The sequence below is a fragment of the Nicotiana tabacum genome, chromosome 6 (genome assembly GCF_000715075.1).
Source record: "Nicotiana tabacum cultivar K326 chromosome 6, ASM71507v2, whole genome shotgun sequence".
NCBI lineage: Eukaryota > Viridiplantae > Streptophyta > Magnoliopsida > Solanales > Solanaceae > Nicotiana > Nicotiana tabacum.
This window is the reverse complement of record NC_134085.1, coordinates 121,915,524-121,940,922: the sequence shown is the minus strand read 5'-3', so window position 1 is coordinate 121,940,922 and position 25,399 is coordinate 121,915,524. Positions and strand designations below refer to the sequence as shown.

The 25,399-nt window shown below is 34.1% G+C and overlaps 1 protein-coding gene across 1 annotated transcript; it reads right to left on the bottom strand.

The window, feature by feature from the left end:
• Positions 1-12,027: 12,027 nt before the first annotated feature.
• Positions 12,028-16,857, bottom strand: LOC107781594 (DEAD-box ATP-dependent RNA helicase 7-like). Its single transcript, XM_016602329.2, has 14 exons — positions 16,271-16,857; positions 15,421-15,555; positions 15,192-15,332; positions 14,972-15,083; positions 14,699-14,769; positions 14,337-14,491; positions 14,122-14,233; positions 13,753-13,854; positions 13,609-13,669; positions 13,354-13,522; positions 13,175-13,271; positions 13,000-13,094; positions 12,702-12,835; positions 12,028-12,517 (listed from the first exon to the last, which is right to left on the bottom strand). Exons 1-14 carry the CDS (start codon positions 16,748-16,750, stop codon positions 12,333-12,335), a joined length of 2,049 nt encoding a protein of 682 aa, XP_016457815.1. The 5' UTR covers positions 16,751-16,857; the 3' UTR covers positions 12,028-12,332.
• Positions 16,858-25,399: the final 8,542 nt, after the last annotated feature.

Below are 25,399 nucleotides of genomic sequence, written 5' to 3'. Positions count from 1 at the left end.
ATTCGAGTTTAGAATAATTGTTGCATTTGGCTTTATTTATTATCTAATTTTATTCACATGTTTGGGCCTAATGTGTTAAATGATGCTTTTACTGCTTTGATATTATCTGAAACTATACATAAACTGTTACGAAACCCTTCTCTTCTCATCTTCGGGGATATGCTCGCTGGTCGAGACTCCCTATTCTGTTAGTGTCATACCTTGAAATAAGAAAGAGGCTCGGACAAGTTACAAAGCCGGATGGCCTTTTGGTTCCCGGTACGTAGCCCCCTCCTCGGCTCGAGTTGTCCGGTCGGGTACACAGTCAAGAACACATACCCAGGTTTTGAACCTAGAATAACTCAGCCTCATGCCGGATCCCTAGTAGGAACGTTTGTTTGCATCATGTGCATTTAACTTTAGAGACTCAACACATGAGTTGGGTCTATCTAGGACAAGTGTACCTGAAGTGAAAATACCATTCTAATGCATCTTACGTGCTACTTGTGTATCTGTCTATTTCGGCTTGCATGCTGACTGGCTTCTAGAATAGGGAAAGAAAATGAAAAAAAAAATGAAAATCGAAAAAAAAAAAGAGAAAAGAAAAGAGAGTGAGAGGTATGTATTTGAATTACCCTGAAATTCTGTTGAAATTTTGAAAAAAAAAAAGAAAAGCCATTTCAAAATAAGTCATATTTTCTTTTGTTCCGTCAAAACTGGGCGAACTACGCGGGTCTGATTCTCACCGGATGTGAGATACGTAGGCAAACCTCATCGGTTCCAGCCCATAATTTTCAAAAAATCCAAAAATATTTTCCTTTACTTTCTCTCTAGAAAAGCCTTTTTTTTGAGACCCCAATTTTCAAAAAATCCAAAAATATTTTCCATTACTTGCTTCTTTAGAAAGCCTTTCTTTTAGACCCTAATTGTTTTTCTAAAAAAACTATACAAAAATATTTTCTTTTAATTTCTTCCAAAAATCCAAAAATATTTTCATTCTTCTTTCAAAATTGAAAAGAAAATTCAAAATTCAAAAATATTTTTTTTGGAAGCATTTCTTCTATAAATTCAAAATAAAATTCCAAAAAATATTTTCTTTCTTCTTTAGAAGTTTTTCTTTCGAAATTCCAGGAAAAATTCAAAAAAAAATCTTTCTTCTTTAGAAGTCTTTCTTTGCAAAAATGCTGAAGAAAAATCAAAATCCAAAAATGTTCCCTTTCTTCTCTATAAGTCTTTCTTTCGAAAAATAAAATAGAAAATTCAAGAAAAAAAGTTAGTTTATTTACTTTATTCATGATCTTCCCGAACTACGCAAGATCTGATTCATGTTCCCACATGATATGTAGGCAACCCACATCAGGTTCGATCAACCATTGAAAGAAAGATGAGAAAAAAATGAAAAAAAGGAAAAAAGATGAAAAAAAAAACACAAAAAAATACTGCTAATAATAAGGACCGACTGAGTCCATTCTAACATGTTTTGTTTTGAATTGTGAAGAAAGTTGAGGTGGTCGGTTTGTGGTAAGCTGGATACACAAGATCCGGGGAAAAATGATAACTGACACGAAGCTGTTACAAGTGCTCCAGAGACTCAGGGTCAGAGGGTTAAACAAGAGGCTATTGTGTTTGAGAGAAATAGAATATTAAAACAGCAAATGACCGAAATGTGTCAAGCATGGGCCAGTGGTCAAGGACAGCCTCGTTATGAGTTACAATTTGCTACATAGCAAGAGCAGTACCACTCTCCTGAGTACCATTCGCACTCGTTTGATCTTCCTGGAAATATTGAGAAACCTGCCCGAAAGATGGTACAGGAAGAAATGACCCAAAGAGGGAAAAGCTTAGAACAACGGTTGAAAAACATGCAAGGGTTGGCAAGTCAAAAGAGTGTTGCCTTCAAAGATCTATGTATGTTCCCCGATGTCCACTTGTCGCCTGGTTTCAAGACTCCAAAATTTGAAAAGTATGATAGACATGGAGATCCCATAGCCCACCTGAAAAGGTATTGCAATCAACTGAGAGGTGCGGGAAGAAATGAAGAATTGTTAATGGCTTATTTTGGGGAAAACCTTACGGGAGTAGCCTTTGAATGGTTTATGGATCAAGACACGTCTCGCTGGTATGTCTGGGATGACATGGCACAGGCATTTGTCAAACAATTCCAATACAACATTGACATTGCCCCAGACCGCAATTCCCTTTCAAACTTGAAGAAGAAACCAACTGAACGTTTCAGGGAATATGCCATTAAATGAAGAGATCAAGCAGCTAGAGTTAAGCCACCCATGGACGACCACGAGCTAATCACTGTCTTCCTTCACGCTTAAGAGCCAGATTATTTTCAAAACATGATATCTGCAGTGGGCAAATCCTTCTCGGAAGCAATCAAAATGGGAGAAATGGTAGAGAATGGTCTTAAGACAGGCAAAATTATAAGTCAAACAGTTTTTAAAGCTGCAACTCAGGTTGTCCGGGTTGAGTCTGATAATTTTAGCGGCACAAATGAGAAGGTTGAATAAATCATGATGACATCAGGGTCGAGAAGAGGTCCCATGAGAACATCTCGAAGGCATGAGCAGCCTCCTCAAGTTTTTCATGACTCCCCTGAGCAGTATTATCCACCTCAGAACCCTCAATACTCTGTCGCTCCACCTCAGTATGTTGTCCAGCTACCAAAACACCCCAGAAGGCGAGCACGAGCATCACGAAATCTCCAACAGCCTCCACAAAATTTTCAGGTGCCCTATAACCCACATCCAAGCCAGAGTTATAAAGGGGAACAAAGGTTGAAAGATAATTTTACACCAATAGGAGAGTCCTATGCAAGCTTATTTGAGAAGTTAAAGCATTATGACATGATTGCACCTATATCTCCAAATCATGTGGACCCGCGTGCAAGAAGTTTTGACCCTTCTAAAATGTGTGAATACCATTCCAATGCCCAGGGGCACAATGTTGAAAGTTGTCGGGATTTGAAAAGAGAAATAGAAAGGATGATCCAGGAAAACCTGATTGTGATCTAAGACAGTGACACCTAGAATATCGCGCAGAATCCTTTACCTGCACATGATGATGCACACTTTGTGGGGATGATGCGTGGTGACAGGGAGTATGAGAATCCTCTCGGGAATTTGCTAAGTAAAGTTAATGCCTTTGAAATTGGAGAAGGCTCTGCTAATTCTAATGAGCAAATTTGTGGCTAAATGTCAAGCCTAGCAATTGAAAAGTCATTTCCTCCTCACTAGGAAGGAATCTTGGTAGCTTGTTTTGATGTTTTTTCTATTATCTGGGTTATTTCAGGGTTGTGATCCAGATTTTATTTGTTTTATTGAGTCAAACCCTTCTATCCCTCCATTTTGTTTGTGTGAGTCTTGTCTGTCGGTTCTGTTGCTATTTTCATTATTCGGGTTATTTTAGGGTTTTAACTCATATTTTGGGTTGCTTGTTTAGTTGTAAAACTCTTTCATCCTTTACTCAATAAAATACAGTTTGTCCTTTTGTGTCATTCTGTTCCTAGTTCTTTTGTCGCTAGTTATAATGACATGACATACATGCGGAAATTTTGGCCAGATCTTAGGAACTGATTTAATCTGGAATTGGATAACTAAAAAAATACATTTGAGGATGAATAAAGAGTTGGAATACTTTGGAACTAAGGTCGAGTAAAATTTACCTTCAAATCATTGTGAAGATCGGGCTTGAGGATGTTTAATCAATTGATGTTTGTTGGAAAGTTTGTCACTAAGGGATGAAAAAAATGTCTTGTGACCACGGCACACCAAGAAGACATACATGTTCGTTAATGCTGTGATCGCGAAAAGATACCATGTTTGACGTTCTTGAGGTTGGGAGGCCCTTTTTCTGCTACCCAAACACTTTATATCCTTTGCTATCCCTTTTGAGCCTGTGTTACTTTTCTTTGACTACCCTCTTTTGGAATCAAGCTTAGAGTCGAAAAAAAAATTCATGTCCCAAGAGTACAAACTGGGGCAATTCTTAGAAAGTGCAGAGAAAAAAAAGAATTATCAAAGGTCCATGCCCTCAAAAATAGAAGTTGGGGCAAACAAAAAAAGAAAAAAGAAAACAAAAAAAAAAGAGAAAAAAAAAGAAAAAAGGAAAAGAGAAACAGAAAGAAAGATGAAAAATAGTTTAGGTCAGATGTTTGAACTATGTTCGACCTGATTCCTTAAAAAATAAGGATACATAGGCAGCCTCACGGTTCGGTCCAACCAAATAAAAATTTAGAAAAATAGAAAAATCCAAAAATCCCCAGCATCTGAAACTGGGGCAAAAATTTTATTTCATTTTTGAAAGAGTCGATTCCAAGAGTTGTAAGTCTACAACCCCTCATTTTGAGTTTATTTTGAGCCTTCATGCCGACCTTTCTTTCCAACCCTATCCAAAAACCTTCCAAATAAAGACCTCTCGATATGCCTTCAAGAATGCCAAGAGAATCATGCAATGAGCAACGATTGTCACATGACGTAGAACACCGTCGAGTTTCTCACAAAAAGGGAAAGAAAAAGGAGAGAGTCTTATAGTGAAAACCCTCACGGGCACTGTAAGACGATGGTAAGCAGAGATGAATAAATGAGAGAGACTTGTTGGTGAAAACCCCTTGGGGCACCACTAGTCGAAAGTGAGTCGCGAAGATGATGCAAAGAATTGGCACGAACAAGCTCGACCTCAAAGCTCATAAGAATGACAAAAGGGAAGATTGGATTAGTCTGATAGATCAGGCCGTTAAGTCCAAAATGCATGTCATGACCATTAAGGCTAGTTATTGAAGAAAAAAAGAAGAAGAAAACTCTTCCTTCTGTCCTTCCGACAGGGGGCATTTCTTGTTAATATTGTTTCTTTATAACATTGTATCCTTCCCTCTGAGTTAGTCTTTGTCAAAACAAGCAAGAAAAGATTTCAAAATCTGCTACCAGCTTTTCAGTTGTACAAAGTAAATTTGGCCAACAAACTCAGTTGTTAATGTCAACATGCCTTGAGAATTCATACAAAGGCTCCCCCCAAAGACTCTTGTCAGCCTGCTTGGTGCAAACAAAGATAACTTGTGATTCTCTCTGACAGACAAATTGCTCAAAAGCAGGAAGTCATTCAAGATATCAGAAAAGATCATCTAAGAAAAGATCTCCAGTTGGGATAATGCTGATTGAACCAGAAATACAATGGTACCGGGTGTGAAACAATTAGGGTTAATGTAGAGCAAAAGTCTCTTGAAGCCGACTGAAGTTGATCGAGCAAAAGCCAAGCTACTCAAAACTCAAGGCCACAAACCGACCATCACTTGCAAAACTGACAAAATTTTCTTTGTTTGAAACAGGAACAAAGCAGTGCAAGGAAAGAGGTTCCAAGAAAAATGAAGGGAAAAGAAAAGAGAAAAAAATAAAGGGAAAAAATTAAAAAAAAGCAAAAAAAAAAAAGAAGACAAAGAAAAGAAGAGAAGAGCAGACGAAGGAAAGTTCCTCAAATTTTTGCCTTTATTTGTCTTGTTAATATGCATAAAGTCATGCCATTGCTCTTTACATTTTCCTCCTAGGGTAATATGTCTAATGAATTTTCCTCCCAATAAAATCTTAATCTGATGAATTTTTCTCCTAAGATAGAAGACCTAGTCTGACGAATTTTCTCCTAGGATCAAAATCTTAGTCTGACGAATTTTTCTCCTAAGATAGAAGACCTAGTCTGATGAACCTTCTCCTAGGATCAAAATCTTAGTCTGATGAATCTTTCTCCTGAGATACAAAAAAAGTGAACTAGTCTGATGAACCTTCTCCTAGGATCAAAATCTTAATCTGATGAATCTTTCTCCTGAGATAGAAAAAAAAAGTGACCTAGTCTGATGAACTTTCTCCTAGGATCAAAATCTTAGTCTGACGAATTTTTCTCCTAAGATAGAAGACCTAGTCTGATGAACTTTCTCCTAGGATAGAAATCTTAGTCTGATGAATCTTTCTCCTAAGATAGAAAATCTTAGTCTGATGAACTTTCTCCAAGGATAGAAATCTTAGTCTGATGAATCTTTCTCCTAGGATCAAATCTTAGTCTGACGAATTTTTCTCCTAAGATAGAAGACCTAGTCTGATGAACTTTCTCCTAGGATAGAAATCTTAGTCTGATGAATCTTTCTCCTAAGATAGAAAACCTAGTCTGATGAACTTTCTCCTAGGATATAAATCTTAGTCTGATGAACCTTTCTCCTAAGATACCAAAAAAGAAGTAGAAGAAAGACCTAGTCTGATGAACTTTCTCCTAGGATAGAAATCTTAGTCTGATGAATCTTTCTCCTAAGATAGAAAACCTAGTCTGATGAACTTTCTCCTAGGATATAAATCTTAGTCTGATGAACCTTTCTCCTAAGATACCAAAAAAGAAGTAGAAGAGAGACCTAGTCTGATGAACTTTCTCCTAGGATAGAAATCTTAGTCTGATGAATCTTTCTCCTAAGGTACAAAAAAAGACCTAGTCTGATGAACTTTCTCCTAGGATCAAAATCTTAGTCTGATGAATTTTTCTCCTAAGATAGAAGACCTAGTCTGATGAACTTTCTCCTGGGATAGATGTCTTAGTCGGATGAATCTTTCTCCTAAGATACCCAAAAAAAGAGAAAAAAGGCCTAGTCTGATGAATTTCCTCCTAGGATTAACGTCTTAGTCTGATGAATCTTTCTCCTAAGATAGAAAACCTAGTCTGATGAATTTTCTCCTAGGATATTTTGAAAAAAAAGAAGAAAAAAAAGAAGAGGAAGTTTGGATTTGAAAGAGAGGGGTCAATTTTTAGTTTTCTTAAGTTATCAATGCTTAGTTTTCTTGAAATCAGGGGTCCCGCCTGGAGAATATGGTCAGTCTTTACTTTAGTCAAGCTTAGTTTATAGTTTTCCTAGTCTATTCTTTAGTTTACTATCATCATTGCATCAATAGTACAAGTGGTTTACAATTTTGCTAACAACTCACAAATCTCCCTAGTGCAAACTGGGGCAGAAAAAATTTCTTTTGTTTTATCTGTTTTGTCGTAATCAGGCGCTCACCTGGAGAACAAGGGAAAACAGCTCAAGTTTCGAGGAAACAGTTCGACTTTCAAGGAAAAATGGTTCAAGGTGCAAGGGAAAACAGTTTTAAGTAACAAGAGAAAACGGTTCAAGCTTCGAAGGAAGACATGTCAAGTTCAGCAATCAGGCGCTCACCTGGAGAACAAGGGAAAATAGTTCAAGTTTCAAGGAAAACAGTTTTACGGAAAACAATTTGAGTTTCAAGGGAAAGTAGTTCAAGTCTCAAAGGAAAACAGTTCAAGTTAGAAGTAGCAGAAGCTCGCGGCAAGAAGGCGAGTCACCAGACGAGATGATCAATGGAAGTAATCTCAGTCCAGAATTTTTTAAAAAACAAAACAAAACAAAAAATAAATAATAAGAAAAGAAAAAGGAAAAAAAAGGAGTGAAGCCAAAATACAGAAGCTGAAACAAGAGGCGGATGGCTCAAGACATGACTGAGGTCACAAACACTGCATGTCCGGTTTTGATCCAAAAAGCTAAAGAAGAACGAGCTAGCACCTGCAGCTAACAAGCGCCGAGGTTCAAATCTAAAGTCTGCATGAAGAACCATTCAAGAGTCAAGATCAAGCTTCAGAAGACTTATAGATAGGAATCTTGTAACTCGTAGTTGACAGGCTTAGCTAGTCTTTTTCATGTTTTGATTTTTGATGTAATAACGAGACCACGGACCGGAACCTCGGCGGAATGACACCTCGACTGGCTCTCCACCTCGGTATACTCCATCATCTCACTCACCTTTGAACTACACGTGGCCTGATTCCTTTATAGCCAAGGATATGTAGGCAGCTCAGATACCAGAGCTCGGTCACATTCCCATCTCTCTTAGTTTTAGTCTCTCCAAATAAGGGTCGGGTCAAAAAACCTCTTTAGTCGTTGTTTGTCTGAAAATACTTCGTCTTTCCAGTCAAAGAGGGTCAGCTGTAGACATGTGATTTTTGACCCTCCCCAATATTTTTCATTTTTTAGCACATAAATATTTAATTTAGGCTTAATATAGCTATTTCAACTCATTTTTACTCTTTTGCTTTATTTATCACAAAAAATAAAAATTACAAAAAAATATTTTAGTTTACGTATTTTTCGTAAATTTAAATAAAAAAATATACAAAAATAGTACCTTATCTTTATTTTTATATAATCTTGAAAACACAAAAAATAGTTTTATGTTTTATAGTTCAATTAATTAAAGTTAATTTTATATTTTTATATTATAATTGTACATAATTTTGGAAGGAGGAATTAGTTTTAGGTCGGTTTGTCCCGTCTTTATAAATCTTGTAGTCCATTATTTTAGTCTTTGACCCAATTCCCTAGCTCATAATTCCTAGGCCCATACCCCTAACTAAATCTCTACCCCTATATAATAGTACCTAACACCTAAATATACACACACCAAAAAAAATGCCCCTCCCCTCTTAAAATCATTTGAGCTTTCATCTCTTTCGGAACAAAACCATAGAGTGATTCCAAAAAATCAACTTGAAAATCTAGCCGCTGTAAAAAGAGAGATTAGGCAACAATTGGAGGAGAAAGGTAACCCAGCAATTTTAGATCCATAGAGCCGCAGTTTTCTTTTTTTTCTCAAAAAATACCATCTTCATAGCTCCCTTTTCTGTTAATCACCATTAGACACCACTGGTTTTTAGCGATGTAAAACACACCACATCACCACCTTGGGCCTCTATTATTATTTCAAATATTCTCTGATTGATTAAAGCTTTTGTTAGTTGAGCAAAATTCTTTGGGTTTGAGGTTTCAAATGCTCGATTTGAGCGATAAGGAGGTGGAAAAATTGTCCGATTCTGGGTTTGAGGTCTCAGTTAAGGGTGGTTCGAGAGGTTTGGTTTGCGGTATATGTTCGAAACTTTGGTTAATAGTTTCTACTGCTCCTGTGCTACAAAAATGGTTGGCATCAGATTTCATAATATAAAGGTCCATCTTTTATTTTATTATTTTTTTTAACAAGATTGTTGTTTTGTTTATTTCTCCTTAAGTACATATCCTACTGTTTCCTTGACTTATTAGCCCTTTTGCCTTATTTTAACTTAAAGTATTTTATTGCTTATTTTTGTTTGTTTTGTTTTGTGTTTATTCGTTTCATATGAACTTAGCTTAATGCCATGTACTGTTGAGATTATTTTAACTTAATGTTTAAGTAAATATGTGTTATACTTGTGCTTTATTTAAGCAATTCCATAGCCTTCTATTTTTTTCGTTCTAGTATTATTTAGTATCTCTAAGATTTAAACAATTTGATAATGGAAGAAAGAATGAGCTTTGAGAATAATTTATTAGTTTAATTTTCATCTGCTATACTGGACGTTCTTGTTAGCGAAAGGTATGATTAAAGGTTTATAGTTTCTTTCACTACTATTAGCACGACTAATTCTAAGAATTAATTGTAGTTTTGCTTTATCTTTGGATAGTGATTAGCAAAATTGATATTGTTCATAATTTTTAGTTAAATCAAGCATTCCCTTCACTATGACAATTCCATAATACCTGAACCTTGCAAGAGTCCCAAATCTTAGGATAATGGAAATCACGAACGCGTAGTTGCTTTAGGCGCGTTATTTTAATGACTTACCTTCCTAAACTCGGGTGCGCATTTATGTGACCAAAATCCAAATTTCAACGATGTTAAAATATGTCAAAATCATGGGTGCATTTATGTGATGTGGTTCGAGACGTATTTTAATAACATTGCAATTTTCTGTAGAAATGAATAAAATCGGTTAAAAGTCAAAATTTGCACATAGGTTCATAATCGTTTAAAATTAGATAATAAAGCCGGATATAACAGTTGAGCGACCGTGCTAGAACCACGGAACTCGGGAATGCGTAACACCTTCTCCCGGGTTAATAGAATTTCTTACCCGAATTTCTGGTTCGCAGACTGTAATACAGAGTCAATATTTTCCTCGATTCGGAATTCTAAACCGGTGACTTTTGACACCATAAATTATCCCAAGTGGCGACTCTGAATCTTTTAACAATAAATCCCATTTTGATTATCCTTTAATTGGAAAACTCCTTTATACCCTTTCCGGAGTGTAGGAAAAAAGGAGGTGTGACATATGTTTGCAGTACAGAGTATGACTTTAGAGTTTGAAGGAAGTTGTATTAGAGAAGTTGTATTAATTTTTTTAGAGAGGGAAACTCTCACGTCTTTTTAAAACTTTTTTGTGTTTTACTTCCCGTGATCTGGACTTTGAATCATTCTTAAACCTGTAATGTCTAAATATCAAGCACTCGTTTGACGGGAGGAATTAGAAAATAGAAATATCAGAAAACAAGTTTTCTATAAGATAATATAATGATTCGCTGGAGGGATCAGGACAAATCCAGTTTGCTTTTCTCTAATATGCTTTTTTCTATTACTTACACTTTGTTTGCATGATTGTTACCCATTGTATTGTATTATATTGTATTGTTATTTAAAATAATATTTATTTTGATTGTTATTTAATATTAGTTATATTGTATTATTAAATATGTTATTCTGAAACAATAAAAGACCCATTTTAAAACAACAGATTTAATGTTGTGGAATTCTTTCTTCTTCTTTTTTTCCAATTATGTCCTTACTTATTACTCCATAATTATATTTTACCTTTTGCTTTTTTATTTAATTCCAAATCTCGAATCGATTGACCTATCTTATCTTCGTCCATCTCCTATAATGCTGTCCTTCTCATCCAAATCTCTGTTGGTTTCTTTGTCTCTTTTCATTGTTGATTTCTTTCTTCTTCTTCTTTTGGCTAATGATATTTAATCTTTTCCTTCAGTTTTTTGCTCTTATTTCTAAACTAAATAATTGGTGACAAAATTAGTAGAGAGATTTTCTTAAATTATTTTTATGCGTAATTCTTGATGAATTTAATATTTAGTTGAGGCATTTTAGTAATATGATACTTCAAACCAAATGACAAAATGTATTTGCAAGCTATTCAATCTATCCAAACGTTATATCCATAAATAATACAATGCAATACGATACAGTATAATATAATATATTATTAAATAATGGGTAACAATGATCCAAACATGACGTTAAAGTAGTCATTAGACTCTGGAGCTACTGTTCTAATTACCAACGCCCCAAAAGAATATACAGTAAGTTATGAAGAAAAACTACTAAAAAGAGGATGGCTTTTTCAACTCCTATTTTATTTTATTAACTTTAATTTCAAATACATTTTTTTTGGAAAAAAAATAAAAACAAAATAATCATATTTACAACTGGTGATGGAAGAATAGTCATAGTTTCAAAAGTAATCGAAATTTAGCCACCTTTTCGTATAAAGATAAAATCTAAATAAACTAAATAAAGACACCCTTAAAAATTCGGAAATATTCCAGCATAATATGCTGAAGTTCGAATATTTTACATATGAGCTTCCAGCATAATGTGCTGGAATATAATATGCGGGAAGTTTATATGCAGGAGTTCCATAATCCAGCATATTATGCTACAAACTTTCCGTGTGCTGGAGTTACATAATATGCTGGAAGTTTATATACATAGAGGCTCTATAATCCCACATGTTATGCTGAAACTTTTCGTGTTTCAACAAAATAGTGGTTATTTTTTAATGACTTTGCAAAACCGGACAATTTTTCAATTACCAATCCGAAAACTGACTATCCCATGCTATTTTCACTTTCTTCCCTTTTTTCCATTTCAACTTACGTAGCGTTCAGTTATTTAAAAGCACAAGTCTGGTAATTAAATGCTTACATTTTGAAGTGCTGCATCTTTTCTTTTTCTGACAAAAAGAGTAGTGAATAAGTTAGCGAAAGGAACTTGCTAGTATTGCTTTATTGCATGCCATACCTAATCTCATTCTCTGCTACTTCAGGCTATTGGATCTATCCAAACAAAAAAATGCATGATCATTGATCAGCACTCCACTTCTTTTCTGTCAAAAAAATGAATTACATTTGCATTGATTGCATTCTGCTTGATAACAATAACAAGAAACGCGATGTCTAAACTCTAAACTCCCCTATTATGGAAAGAAGTATTACATTTATGATATCGTTTGACTAGGATTCAGCAAAGCTGTTACGTTAAAAATCGAAGCTGAAAGAAAATTGCCTTCTATGAAGAGAAGGCCAACAAGCAAAAAATAAATAAGACGTACAATTGAACCTACATGTGGAAAATACAATGATCATGTTCCGTAAACAGCAGCCGCAATATACATTTTTCTTCATCATCGCAAAATTTTGAACCCGTAGGGGCAAACAAATTCATGTACAGTCAACTGTTCGGATAAACTGTTTGTCTTCTTCACCATCTACGGCCGAAGTTTCCGCGACCTCTTCCACCTCTGCCTCCGGAAAAGCGACCACCACCTCTCCTGTCATAGAAGCCACCACGACCACCACCAAATCTTCCACCTCTTGCCTGGTCTTTCTCTTGCAACCGAGGCAGTTCTTTTACTACCTCTAAGTTTACACCTTGGGTATTCTTCCCTGCAAAGCCCCACCGGGGTAACGGCAAAATCAATGAGATCAAAGCTGGCACCAATTTATCACTGATTATGGGGTTGCTTGAGTATATATGGGTATAAGACACAAACTATGATGAAGGCTCTAGAATAGAATTTTGTTTGGATGATTCTCATCTATTTCAATTACGGAAAATGAAGAAACATACCTGCTAGAAACATATCCAGGTCATCAGCAGATACATCAAAAACCGCGCCCTTTCCATCAGCTGTCAAAGTAAGACCTTTGATTGATTCAACCTTGTCCTCTGGTAGGAACCTCCGCAAAACATTATATGCAAAGCTGCCATCATATTAACAAAGCAGAAAAGATCAACAGAGGAATTATTCAACAGAACAGCAGCAGGCTCTGTCCATAGCGGCTTTCACTGAGCTTCATCGTCATGGTATGACTTGTTAATTGGAGAAAGTAAGAAAAGCATTTAGTGACATGGTTTAAATACTCACGAAGGTGCAAATATGGGCCTCCCACACTCGAGAAGTAGAGTAACACAGTTCTCCATGGAAGAAAGAAGCGACCGAGTCTTGATCTCAGAGTAGCCCTAGAAAGCAAGAGACCAGTCTAGTCAACCATAAGGCCCTTGGTTTCAACACCATACAAATATTGAAGAGAAATACTTACAGCTGCCTTGGCAAGTGCCTTGGCAAGCAATTCTGCTGGTGATAGTTCAGAGGTGTTTAGAAGTTCCTCAGCAGCAGCCTTGAAAGCAGGTATTACACTACAGAGATTTGCAAGCAAATGGAAATGATAAAGCAATGGTAGATTAAAAAACCAACCAAATGCACAAATGAAAAACTTACCTATCAGAAATTTCAGCAACTGCTTCTGCTGCTTCTTTCCCAGCCGCTTTAGCAACATCAGCGGGCTGTGGAGCAGATAGATGCTCGAACTTCACACCAGATTCTCTTTCAATCCTAGAAATGTTGGACTTCTTAGGATCATAAAGCATTACCGCCACACCAGTATTTCCTGAATGGCATAACAAACAAATATAAGTAAGAATGTCCCTGAAGTCCAGTGATCAAAGGAAAGCAATTCCAACATCAGCATCTCACCTGCCCTTCCTGTCCTTCCAGATCGATGAATATACGCTTCGACGTCGCGTGGAGGCTCACACTGACCATACATGTTAAATTCAGCATTCAAATAACCGATAAGGTTGAGCATCAAAGTCGAATATGAATTTAGTCGTATCAAACCTGAATAATTAATTGAACGTCGTCAATATCCAATCCACGGGCTGCTACATTTGTCGCCACTAATGTCAGGAATTTTCCTGATCTGAATCCAGAGAGTGTAACCTGGAACAGCATACAACAATCAGGGAAAGAGTTGTTAGTTGAGAATTGACCATAAATATAAAATTTGTTGAAGGAGTCGAGGAAAGTGACAAACAGTCAACTTATGCAAAGTCCTGTTAGGTTTTTATATTCTTATACATCAACAACAGAAGGCGATTACTTCTGGAGAAACTCTCATCTTCTTGAAGTGCAAATTCATCAAAAGGATAGCGAGAAGAATGGCGAAAGAGGCACACCAGAATAAAACTATTTTAAACAAAACTTTACCTCACGCTGGGACTGTTGTATCTCTCCATGCAAAGCACGTGCTCCCGGCAATAAGCCGGCTAGCTCAGAAGCATAACCCCTTGTTTCAGTGAAAATAATAGTGCGGCCACCACTGATATTTCAAGGAAATAAAGAATGTTGGAGAATGAATTCATAAGTTGATTGTCATTCTAAGAATTAGAAAGGACAGATACTAAAAAAGAGATACAACCAACCTGCTGTAGCAGCGAATAATATCAGGAATCAGCTGAGTTCTGGCTGAACTAGAGCATGGTATAATGATATGTCTCACATTCTTACTGGCCTTCATTTTCTCATCACCAACAAGATCAGCTGTTTTCTTATCAGGTTTGAGAAACTTATAAGATATCTGCCACCAAACACAGATCACTATTCAAGAGGGAAAAACTGCAAGCTTAGGACACAAGTTGTATATCTCCGTTCACCCCAAGGTCGCCTGTTTTCCAAGCCCCGGAAAAAGAAATTTGTTTAACTAAATAAACGAAGGGGTAAAAATATTCCCAGGAGGAGAAAACACTGATTCGTAGTTATAAAAAAGGAGAGATAATGAACTAACATGCTTCACCCAGCTTGGCAAAGTGGCACTGAAAAGAAGTGTTTGAACTTGGCTTGCATCTTCTACCTTGCCTTCAAAATTCAAAAGAGAAAGGAGAAGAGTAAGCATAACAAAATCATTAACCATAGGATGGAAAGATCCCTGGAAATGACATTTAAAGCATAGGCAAATTTCAGCTACCAAAGAATATCACAATGACGTAAGTGACAGCAGCGAATAAAGAGAAGATAAATGGTCAGAAAATGAGGGTAAGATAACCGCTGAATAGTATACCTAATATAAATTCCACATCATCAACAAAACCAATTTTCAGCATTTCATCAACTTCATCAAGAACACGGAACTTTAGAGACCTGAAATCAATATTTCCTCTTTCAATGTGGTCCTGCATCAAAATTCGTAAGGAGTGAATCTAAACTCTCTGAAGCATGAAAACGTAAACCTACAGCAAATATTCCAGAGTCACCTAACATAAGACTATTGAATACACTACCTTAACTCTTCCAGGAGTACCCACAACAATATCAACTCCTCGTTTCAATTGCACTTGTTGTTGTCCCATTGGAGAATTTCCATACAAACAACATGAAGTAAGCCCCACGGTCCGACCATAAACTTCAAAGTCAGCAAACACCTGTAATTAACATGAAGTGAGAAAAGAAAACTCATAGGTTACACATTCAGGGAAGCAGTCAACTTGGGCAAGGCCTCTAAAATAATACCTGAAGTGCCAATTCCCTAGTAGGTAAAAGCACCAAAACACAAGGAGCCCTCCCATACCCTGTTTTCCGAGACGCTTTAGTAGGACCATTTGTCAGGGACTCCAATATGGGCAACACAAAGGCCAATGTTTTACCCTGCAAATGTGGGAGCAAAAATTGAAGTAAAAATTGCTTGTTAGTGACGATTTAATCAACGAAATAATTACAAATATGTCACTCATTGTTGTTCTTATGATAATAGAACAAAAGTGGGTACTGTTCATTTATCATAATGGCAAAGTAATGGACAAAAGTTGTTATCAACTCTCTTGTTTTCAGAAAACTCATTTTAGATATATAATTCACATCAAAAGAGCAACTTGTGTATCTTACAGTAAGCCTCTAACAAATGGAGCAACAAAATGTGGGACATGAAACCACATAAACAATGCAGCAGAAGATCACCAAAAAAGCAAGCTACTTTTTCGTAGGTTAGGTGGTCAGTGAACAGCACAGGAATGAGAATCACATAAAAGAACTAAGGTTCTATCCCCCCCCCCCCAACACCCCAAGAGCCAAATGCATGTTTAGATGGTTATAGATGACTTGCCTAATCTTAATTTCCAAGGAAAGCATGGACATGGGTTATTGCATTCGGGGTTAGAATTTCCAAATGCCACAAACTAAACAGCCCATAATCAAACCAGTAAACATCAAGAGACCTTCAAATCTTACATGACAAGTTGCTATGACAGCCAGATTTTTGAAATATCAGCATGCAACTTTAAATTTACTAACTGAACACAAAAAAATAGTAATAAAAATTAAGAATTTTAATTTCAGAAAGGTAATAGCAAAGAGTATTGCACACCTGACCAGTGCGAGCTCGACCAACTAAGTCATTTCCATCAAAGATGGTATCAAAAGTCATAGCTTGAATAGGAAAGAGCGCTTGAATACCCTTAGCAATCAAAGCCTCTCTTAAAGGCACAGAAATCCTAAAATTAGACAAAGCGTTAGGATCCTCCTCTTTCTCCTCCTTTTTCTCCTCATCATCATCATTCTCCACCAATTTAGCCTTTTCCTTCTTGTCATCCCCATTCAAATTACTCGGCTCCAGTATCTCCGAACTATCATCGTCCTCCTCATCATCCAAGTTTAAATATTTTCGCTTCTTATCTTTCTTCTTACTCTTCTTAAGCTCTTCTGAATCAGACCCAGAATCAATCTTGGTCTTTTTCGACTTTTTAAGGGTGTCGGCGGATGACCCTTTTTCGCTCTTCTTCATCTTCTTCTTCAGCTCTTTCGGCTCTTCAGACCCCATTGTTTCACTTACAACAAGTGCAGGCATGAAAAAGGTTTTGTTAAGCTTGGAGGAAGAGAGGAAAGGGAGGAGATGCTGCAAATGGTGTGGCAGTTAAGCTGCAATAGCAGGAGGAGGAAAGAGGAGGAAACTTGAGTTTAGGGTTTCTTATTTATAGGGTTTGGCGGTGGGATCGCTTCGAAGCCGTTGGATTGCAAATGCGTCCTGAGTTTAATTGCTTATCGTCCGATTTTTAAAACATCCCCAACTTCGCGGGAATACTTTGACCATCAGCTCCTTGCTAATTGCCACTCTACTACTCTAGTACTAGTATTTTATTTTTATCAAGTGTATGAATTTCCTTCTAGTTAAAGTTAAAATTTTCGTGTTTTTTATGTGTTTGATTATGAAAGAAGTGGAGATAAATACAAGTAGCAATATTTTAGAATGAAGATTTTGATTTAAATTAAATCCTACTTGAACTGCAAAATTTCTTTTATTAAACTTTTATTTTGATAGTGTAAGAAGAAATTTACACTTATGATATATATAACTTACAGGAATTTTTTGTGCCGAATATAAATTATATAGGAATTATAATGCAGGAATTAGTAATAAAAAATTATTTTTTATTAAATAGTTGGTTCATCGCACTAAAATTAATACAATTATATCATGTAAAATATTTAATTATTTGATTCTTGCTTAAAGGATGGTAGGACTTAGGACGCAAACTAAAGATCGAACTCCTAAATTAAATTAAAAGGCAATCAGTTTATAATTATAATCTTTGATGCTTGACCGTTATTAGCTTCTAGGAGAAAGACAATGGTAATTTTATCCGGTTGGTGCTTTATATATGAATAAGTTATTTCACGTTATTGGTGACATAAAATAATATAGCAATTGGTGTATTAAGTTATATAAGATTTAATTATACGTGATTTAAATTACAAACCAAGCATTGAATAAAGTTATACCAAATTTTTATATCATAATTATTTCATCTATTCTTCAAACCAAACAAGTCATCAGAATATCGTTTGAAGGAATGAGATGGTGCCTTGACTTATTAACTAACTTTTGAGGTTGTTACGTGTAAAGTGTCAATTCATTATTTGGTCCTTTACAAAATGTCATTTTGCTTTGAGTATATTTCAAATTGTCATTTTGGTTTATGACCCTTGTGGGGCCTACAGGCCATCCAAGTCAGCATTTCTGATTGTGTTGGAAAATTGGTGCAAATTGAAGGGCCTCATTGCAATTAAAATATTATTAAACCATACATCTAGGAAAACGATGAAAAAGAAGCCAGCAAATTTCCTCCATCAGTGATCAGTCCAAGCTTCCCAAAACTTCCAATGCGTGAAACAATAGCTGCATTGAGTTCATAGATGTCTGGGTAAGTAATACATTATTTCAACTTTTGTTTTTTTTATTATTGTTTTTATGAAATTTTTTGAGGAGGAGTACTCAAAGAAGAAGATGAACAAGAAAAGATATTTGATTGTTGAAGCAGGAAATTTGTATATTAACACTTATCTACAGGAGATTTGTGTTTCGAAGTAAAAGGTAAACCAGAAAAGAGATTTGACAGTGTAAGCCGGAGATTTATATTTATATTAAAAGCATGAAGCCCATAACTTAAAAGTTAAATTATAAAATACCTTTGACTTAATTTCCTTTTTATCAACTTAAGTAAATACATTTTTTATTAATAAAAACTAATGCCTACGAAGTAAACCAACGCTTCATACGCCTCTTTTGAAGAATACAACGAAGAGATGCCACCTTTTAGTTTATTCTCCAGAAAAATAAAAATTCCTATGTCTTTCTCAAATATAATTATAGAAGTGGAAACTTTTTAATTGAAAAGTTAAATTACTAAAATGCCCGTCTAATTAATCCAATTATCCTATTTATAAAAACTAAAAAGATAAACCCTGCCAACGGACCCCAACCAAAGGTTCATACGCTTTCACTAATGATCACAATCATTCCAAAGTTTCACCAAGGGATCCTATTTTTAGTTTACCAAGGGATCCTATTTTTAGTTTCTAATATGTGTTGCCTTTTCAAATAAGAAGACGAACATTATTGCTTAGATTTTTAAAATGAGAGCGAAGCCTTCATTATTGTTTCTCGCCTATTCACTCTGTATTTACTTTGGACGGGATTGTCTTGAAATCAAAATAGGTATGATCAGATTTAACTCATTGTTTTTCTTATAATTTATTCTGGTAAGCTTTTGGTTAGATACTTTATCTAATGTTTTTCAGTTACACTACTTATTTATTTTGAAAGTTAGAAATAATAAACATATTGCCCTACTATAGTTATTATTTAATAATGTTTAAGTAATCTAAATATGCTACTTATAAAAATATTAAACAATTAAGGAAGAAAAAGAATTGTTGCGTCCTTCCTCTGAAAGTTGTGTATTTCCAATTGTGTAAATAACTTTTCCTTCAAAATTAGTTTAGCAGTTGGCTGCCTTGAGGATTTTGTAACAAAAAAAAGCACGAAAAATAAATATTGTCTTTAAAAGGTTTCTGTCATTATTGATGGTAGAGTAATTTATCTATCTATCTATCTATCTCTCTCTCTATATATATATAGGTGGGATTAGAAAAGATGACTTGGCACCTCTCATTGGCCAAGGATTGTATCTATCTTTTTTCTCCTTTTTTTGACCTTTTTCTCTACTTTTCATTTGTCTAATAATAAGATATATTGTTGTAGTTATAAGAACTCATTTATTACAAAACATTAAAAATTTAATTATAACTCCATAATGAATAAGGGAAGAGAGAAAACATTAGTTTCAAAACGAAAAGAAATCCGTTTTTTGACTTAGCAAAGAAAGGAAATTACAACTTTCTTTAATTTCTCAACCGTTACAACTTTCCTCCATAATAAAAAAGGAATGATACAATAGTCTTCCTTGCAACCTCCTCCTATTCAATCTTTTCTTGTGATGAATGAAAATTTTGGTGGCGAAGCCTCTATTAAGGTATAATTATTTACTTTCCTACTCAATATATTTTTTTTATTGTACATTGAGATGTGATGAATGAAAATTTTGGTGGCGAAGCCTCTATTAAGGTATAATTATTTACTTTCCTACTCAATATATTTTTTTTTATTGTACATTGAGATGTGATGAATGAAAATTTTGGTGGCGAAGCCTCTATTAAGGTATAATTATTTACTTTCCTACTCAATATATTTTTTTTTATTGTACATTGAGATGAGAATATGTTGGTTTCTCATTTGATATGACCCATCAGTGCCTTTAAAATAGAAAGAAATTATTGGAGGAGAGGAAGTGACTATGGAAGCTCCGATGGAAAAGCTCATGGACGGCTTGAAGCTTCATGTTTGGTTGGTATTAGATTTTTAGGTTTTTCTATTTAAGTTTCAATTTGTTTTTTTTTTTTAATTTTTCTATCACGGGATTTATATTTATTTTTCTCAACTTGTGTCATAGTTGTCGCAGGTAATTATGAGAGCATCAAGGTCCAAAGAACAAGAGGACTTGGTCCTTGCACAAGAGCTGCGGATGCAACTCGATATCCTTCAAGAGACGGTAGGACACAATTGGTGCCATTTGTTTTTTTCCACAATATTTGTCTCAAGAAACAAGAAATTCTTCGTATGAAGTTTGAACAGTTGTAATAGGTAATTTATCCATTGTTTTAGTTCATAGAAGAATCACGACAATATGTTTATTACTAAAAATATTAATTTTCTTTTACAAAAATTAAGAAATTATAAATTAGTCTTGTCAGAATTTACAATTTAAAATTGTAGCATCGCTAGTTTGGAGTGCTTGGTTAGACATCTTTTATTCGCCACTAATTATATGAAGAAAATATCTTGAAATATTGTAAAAAAAGAAAGGGAACAAGAATCCTAAAATACATGGTTAACGTCTTTACTCTACATTAATAATGTGAAAAGGGGAAAAGGTTGTTTTTGATATGATCTTGTAGGATAAAAGAAAGAACAAAAAGGAACGATCTGTGTTTATGATAAATTCCAGATAGGAATGATTTTCTCTTTCTCATTTTTCAAACTCAATGCTTCGAAGTTCGGACTTAGAGCTCTTTTTTTTTTTGTCTGAAGGATTACTTTTTTGGAAATTTTAGGATGAAGAAGAAAAATTTTAATTTTTTTTTTTGTAGAGAATCTGGAGAAGAAAGTGGATATTGTGGACATTAAGGAGGAGCATAGTTTAATATTTTTTGGAGTAACCCAGGAAAGAGGAAGAAAATGGACGGAAAGAGAAGAAAAAAGAAAGGTCAATAGAGGAAGTACTCATAGTAAAGAAGGAGAAAAGAGAAATATTTAGAAAAATTAAGAGGGAAAAAAGTACTTTCCCAAAATGAGAGCTTATGTAGGGAATGAAAATTTTAGGGGGATTATAGAGTAGAATATGAATAGAAAGAAAAAGAAGAAAAGAAAATTTTGGAATAGCAAAAGAAGAAAATCAAATATTCATGTACTATGTATTTAATATATAATGTCATATTATAGCGAAATGTTGTTATAGAGAATATATGAAAAATCATATCCAAAGAAAACTATGACAGGTTTGATAAATAATGTTATAAAGAATGGTTATCGAGAGAATCATGTGTTAAAACAACATATTCACTATATTCCTCCAAAAAATTATTTTCCTTTTTATGAAAAAATAAATAAAGGAAAATGCAGTTCATTCAGCTTTGTTTGTGTGTGGGCGCATATACAATCAATATATAGAATAAAAAAATTATTTGCCTGCATATGCATAAATAAATTATTTTCTAAATTCATTGATATCTTTCACCAATTCTAAAGTGAGCAAAATTCCTCCAAAAATATCTCTTTTTTTTTCGTTTCATGAGAAAATACAATTCATGAAAAATGCAGTTCATGTGTTCGTGAGCACATATACGTCAATATATGGAACTAAATTTTGCCTGCATATACATGATATTTATTTCTTCTATTTTGACAAAATTTATATATTATAATTAATTCCAAATTTATTTTTGTCTTTTATAACCGCGCGAAGCGCGGGCAAATTTACTAGTATTAAATGAAATTCTCTTTGATTTGGGTAAGAGGTGAAGGAATTTGAGACGTGATGATCATTAATTTTGCTGGAAAAAAAAATATTTAAGACGTCAGAAGCCAACAATTTAAGAAATGAATCGTCTCTTAATAAAACAAATATTCACTTCCTATTCATTCTTTTGATGCCTTCCTACAAAATTATCCATAAAATTATTTGGCGACACCAACATACCAGCAAAAGCAATAATAATCATATGCTTTAAGTGTTAAGCCTCCTATCAATTGTTGGGATTCCAAATATGAATCAATCTCACACGGACAAGAACACTTTAAATTAACCTTCTTCTATCATTATATAAGTGGTTACGTTGCTTCATTGTTTCCAAAATGCACACACCTAATATCTTACTTCCACGTGTAAGTATGGACGGAACTTATTTCTTTTCTTTTATTCCTTGTTGTCGTGTTGTTTTTCCTCCGAATCATATTGCTTGCGTTGTGGCTTATTGGTTTGTTGAATTACTTTTGTTGTTGTTTGTCGCTGATAAATATAAAAGGGAGCAAATTCTTCATTTTTATAAATATTAGTAACTTTGCATTATTTTTTATTATTACTGGCCACATTTCATATATGATAAATGGAAGAACCTTCAATGATTGGTATCTATTGATGTGTGGTCATGTTTTTTTCCTTGCTTGTGTTAGTTTAGTTAGCATCCATAGATTACTTCCATATTAATAAATTTATATATAGTTTATTTTTTTCCTTGATCTACTTTAGATACTACAGCAGAGAGATGAATACCATTTCTGTATGGTTTTTCGTTAATGCATTTGATCACGTGTAGGAAAGAGATATCAAAATTATCGTGTAATATTAAATATGTTTAGAAATAAAAAAAATATAAATTGAAAAAAGGAATTGCAAATGCTATAAACTTAAGAAAGATATATGTCCAACTCCCATGATTTACAGAAGTGACAGTAAGATCAAGCACATTGATTAATAGTATATACTATATATATAGTATATCTCTGCTTGATAATTTTTGTAGTTACAGAATTTTTGTAATTGTAAAGCTCAAGAAGGTGGCAATAGGTGGAATTAAATTTAGGAATGAATTTTTTGCCCAAAATAATAATTAGGAATGGATTATATGGTCCTTATTTATAAAGACTACAACATAGTAAAATGAATCGAGTATTTTGTAAAATATATCCCTTAAAAATATTTCAAAAATTCTAAAATTTACTTTTAAAAAATTATTTTATGAATTCGGACTTAATTTTAAAAAGTTCCTACTAAAATGAGAACTGATGATAGATACACATGAAAATTAAAACATGATATCTTTAGAAATTGGTTAATTAAATTCAATTTTAACTTTAATTTTGATATGAACTTTATATTTTCACTTCTTTTTGGATAGTATTATATAGTCATTGCAGAATCTACCAACTGCAAGTAATTTAATTTCAATCATAAACTTTTGCTTCCAAAAAATGAGAATATCGGTGCATTGTTAGGTACTTGGATAAAGAAGGTTCTTTCCAAAGCGAAGGAAAAGTAGATTATTCAAAATGTAGGATATATCTATCTATATATAATATTATATATATATATATATATATATATATATATATATATATATATATATATATATATATTAAATAAGCGTAATTTTCTTTGCTCGCCTGAAAAGTAAAAAAAAAAATATCTTTTCTCGGTCAGCTAACCATGTTTGTGTATTGAAGATAAAGAACAAAATAGCTTTCCAAGAAAATTAAGAAAAATTTTTAAATCTGCAAGGGTTATATTGTTTTTTTTAAACTAAAAAAGAAGTATCATATGTGAAATTGAAATAATAAAATAATAAAATTTGACCAAATTTTAAATTGAATATATTTCTAAGATAATTGCTGACTTCTAAGGTAGAGCTTCTTGCTTAGCTTTTATTGAATTGGTTAAATGAAATCAACAATCCTTAGTTTCTTGTACCTGTAATTTTACTTTTCACTTTTATTCAACGGTTAATTTTTAATATAATATTGATATGATTTTCAAAACATTTATATCTATGGAGATGGACGCGTGTGGAAAAACTAGTATAGTAAAACGTAGGAGATCTTAGTAACAAATCCAGGAGATTCTTATATAGTAAAATGTAGGAGATCTTAATATAAAATGCATGAGATTCTTTTGCTGAAATGCAGAAGATATCGGTAGAAACCGTAGAAGATATTTATGTTATCATAGGAAATTTCATATATAAAGCATAGGAGATCTGGATATTAAACGTATGAGGTTTGCTATTATAAAATGCAAGAGACTGGTATTAATTGACTTTTATTTTTATTTACAGGTGATCAATATATGTAGATATCAATGGGTGATTTGACTATTTGCATTGAGTTTGAGTCTAAGGAGAAGAAAATTATTAGGCTGATTCATTATAGCCAAGGAGTACGTTATAATGATTTGGTATAAGTAATATGTCAGCGATGCAAGATAACATGTAGTCCAAAAAATATTATTATGAGTTACAAGCCAATGGTTTTGGATAAAATCTGGCAAGAGGCTCCGTATGCTCTACTAGAGGATGATTTCGATTTAAAGTCCTTTTTCACAATTGCTGATGAATAAGGTGCTAAGCCAACATTGAAAGTTTGTTTACATGAGGATACTGATAAAATTGAAAAGACAAGTGCAGTAAATTATGGAACTGGTGATACACAAGTTATTATGTAAAGCAATGATTGTAATGTGGTCCAAGAGTATTGTAGTCCGATTTTAGTGGAAGAAGAGGAACCAATGGATAAGTTTGACGAACTTCCATCGGAGCATAACATAACCCCCGTTTACCAAGTTGATGATTCTGGAACTATTTTTCAGAAGGAGGCTGTTTTAAGGAAGGAGAGAATGTTGGAATGCCATTTTTGGAACGATCAAGTGCTATGGAAAATATGACTTGGGAGGATAGCTTTACAACCATGTCGAGCAACGAGTGTTGCAATGAAGGTAGATTTAGTGATCGTTTTGATCTTCATTTGGGGAAATATCTGAAAGCAAAAAAGGAAGTTTTGAGGAAGCTAAAAACAATTTTGTGTCTGCAAAGTTTTAGTTCAAGATAAAAAAAGTCTAAACCTTCGTTTGTTTTTGTTAAATGCATTATTGAGGAGTGCACTTGGCGTGTGCGTGTTGTGACGTTAGCTAATTCGTCACGCTTTTGTCGTTAAGAATTACTGTGGTGAGCATAATTGTGGGATTAAAAATGCAGCAAAGTGCCATAAACAAGCTTCATATGATATAGTTGCCGAAATGATACGTAAAATTTTTGATTTATCAGGACAAGGACCAACACCAAAAGAGGTAAAATCATTGGTGCATAATGAAATTAGATGTGAAGTTAGTTACTGGAAAGCTTGGAAAACGAAACAGGAAGCCTTGGCAATCATAAGAAGGACATCAGAAGAAGGCTATTAATTATTATCGGGGTACTTACATATGTTGGAGCAAACAAACCCGGGTGCGAGGACAGACTTAGTGTTGGATGAATATAACAAATTCAAATATTTCTTTCTTGCTTATGGGACAACTATAGAAGGATTTTCTCATATGAGGAGAGTGATTTC

Coding starts and splice junctions, on each gene's coding strand:
- LOC107781594 (XM_016602329.2), bottom strand. CDS start 16,750: ATGCCTGCACTTGTTGTAAGTGAAACAATGGGGTCTGAAGAGCCGAAA. Junction 15,556..16,270: donor GTCGAGCTCGCACTGGTCAG/GTGTGCAATACT, acceptor CCACATTTGCAG/GGTAAAACATTGGCCTTTGT. Junction 13,272..13,353: donor GTTGCTGAAATTTCTGATAG/GTAAGTTTTTCA, acceptor AAATCTCTGTAG/TGTAATACCTGCTTTCAAGG.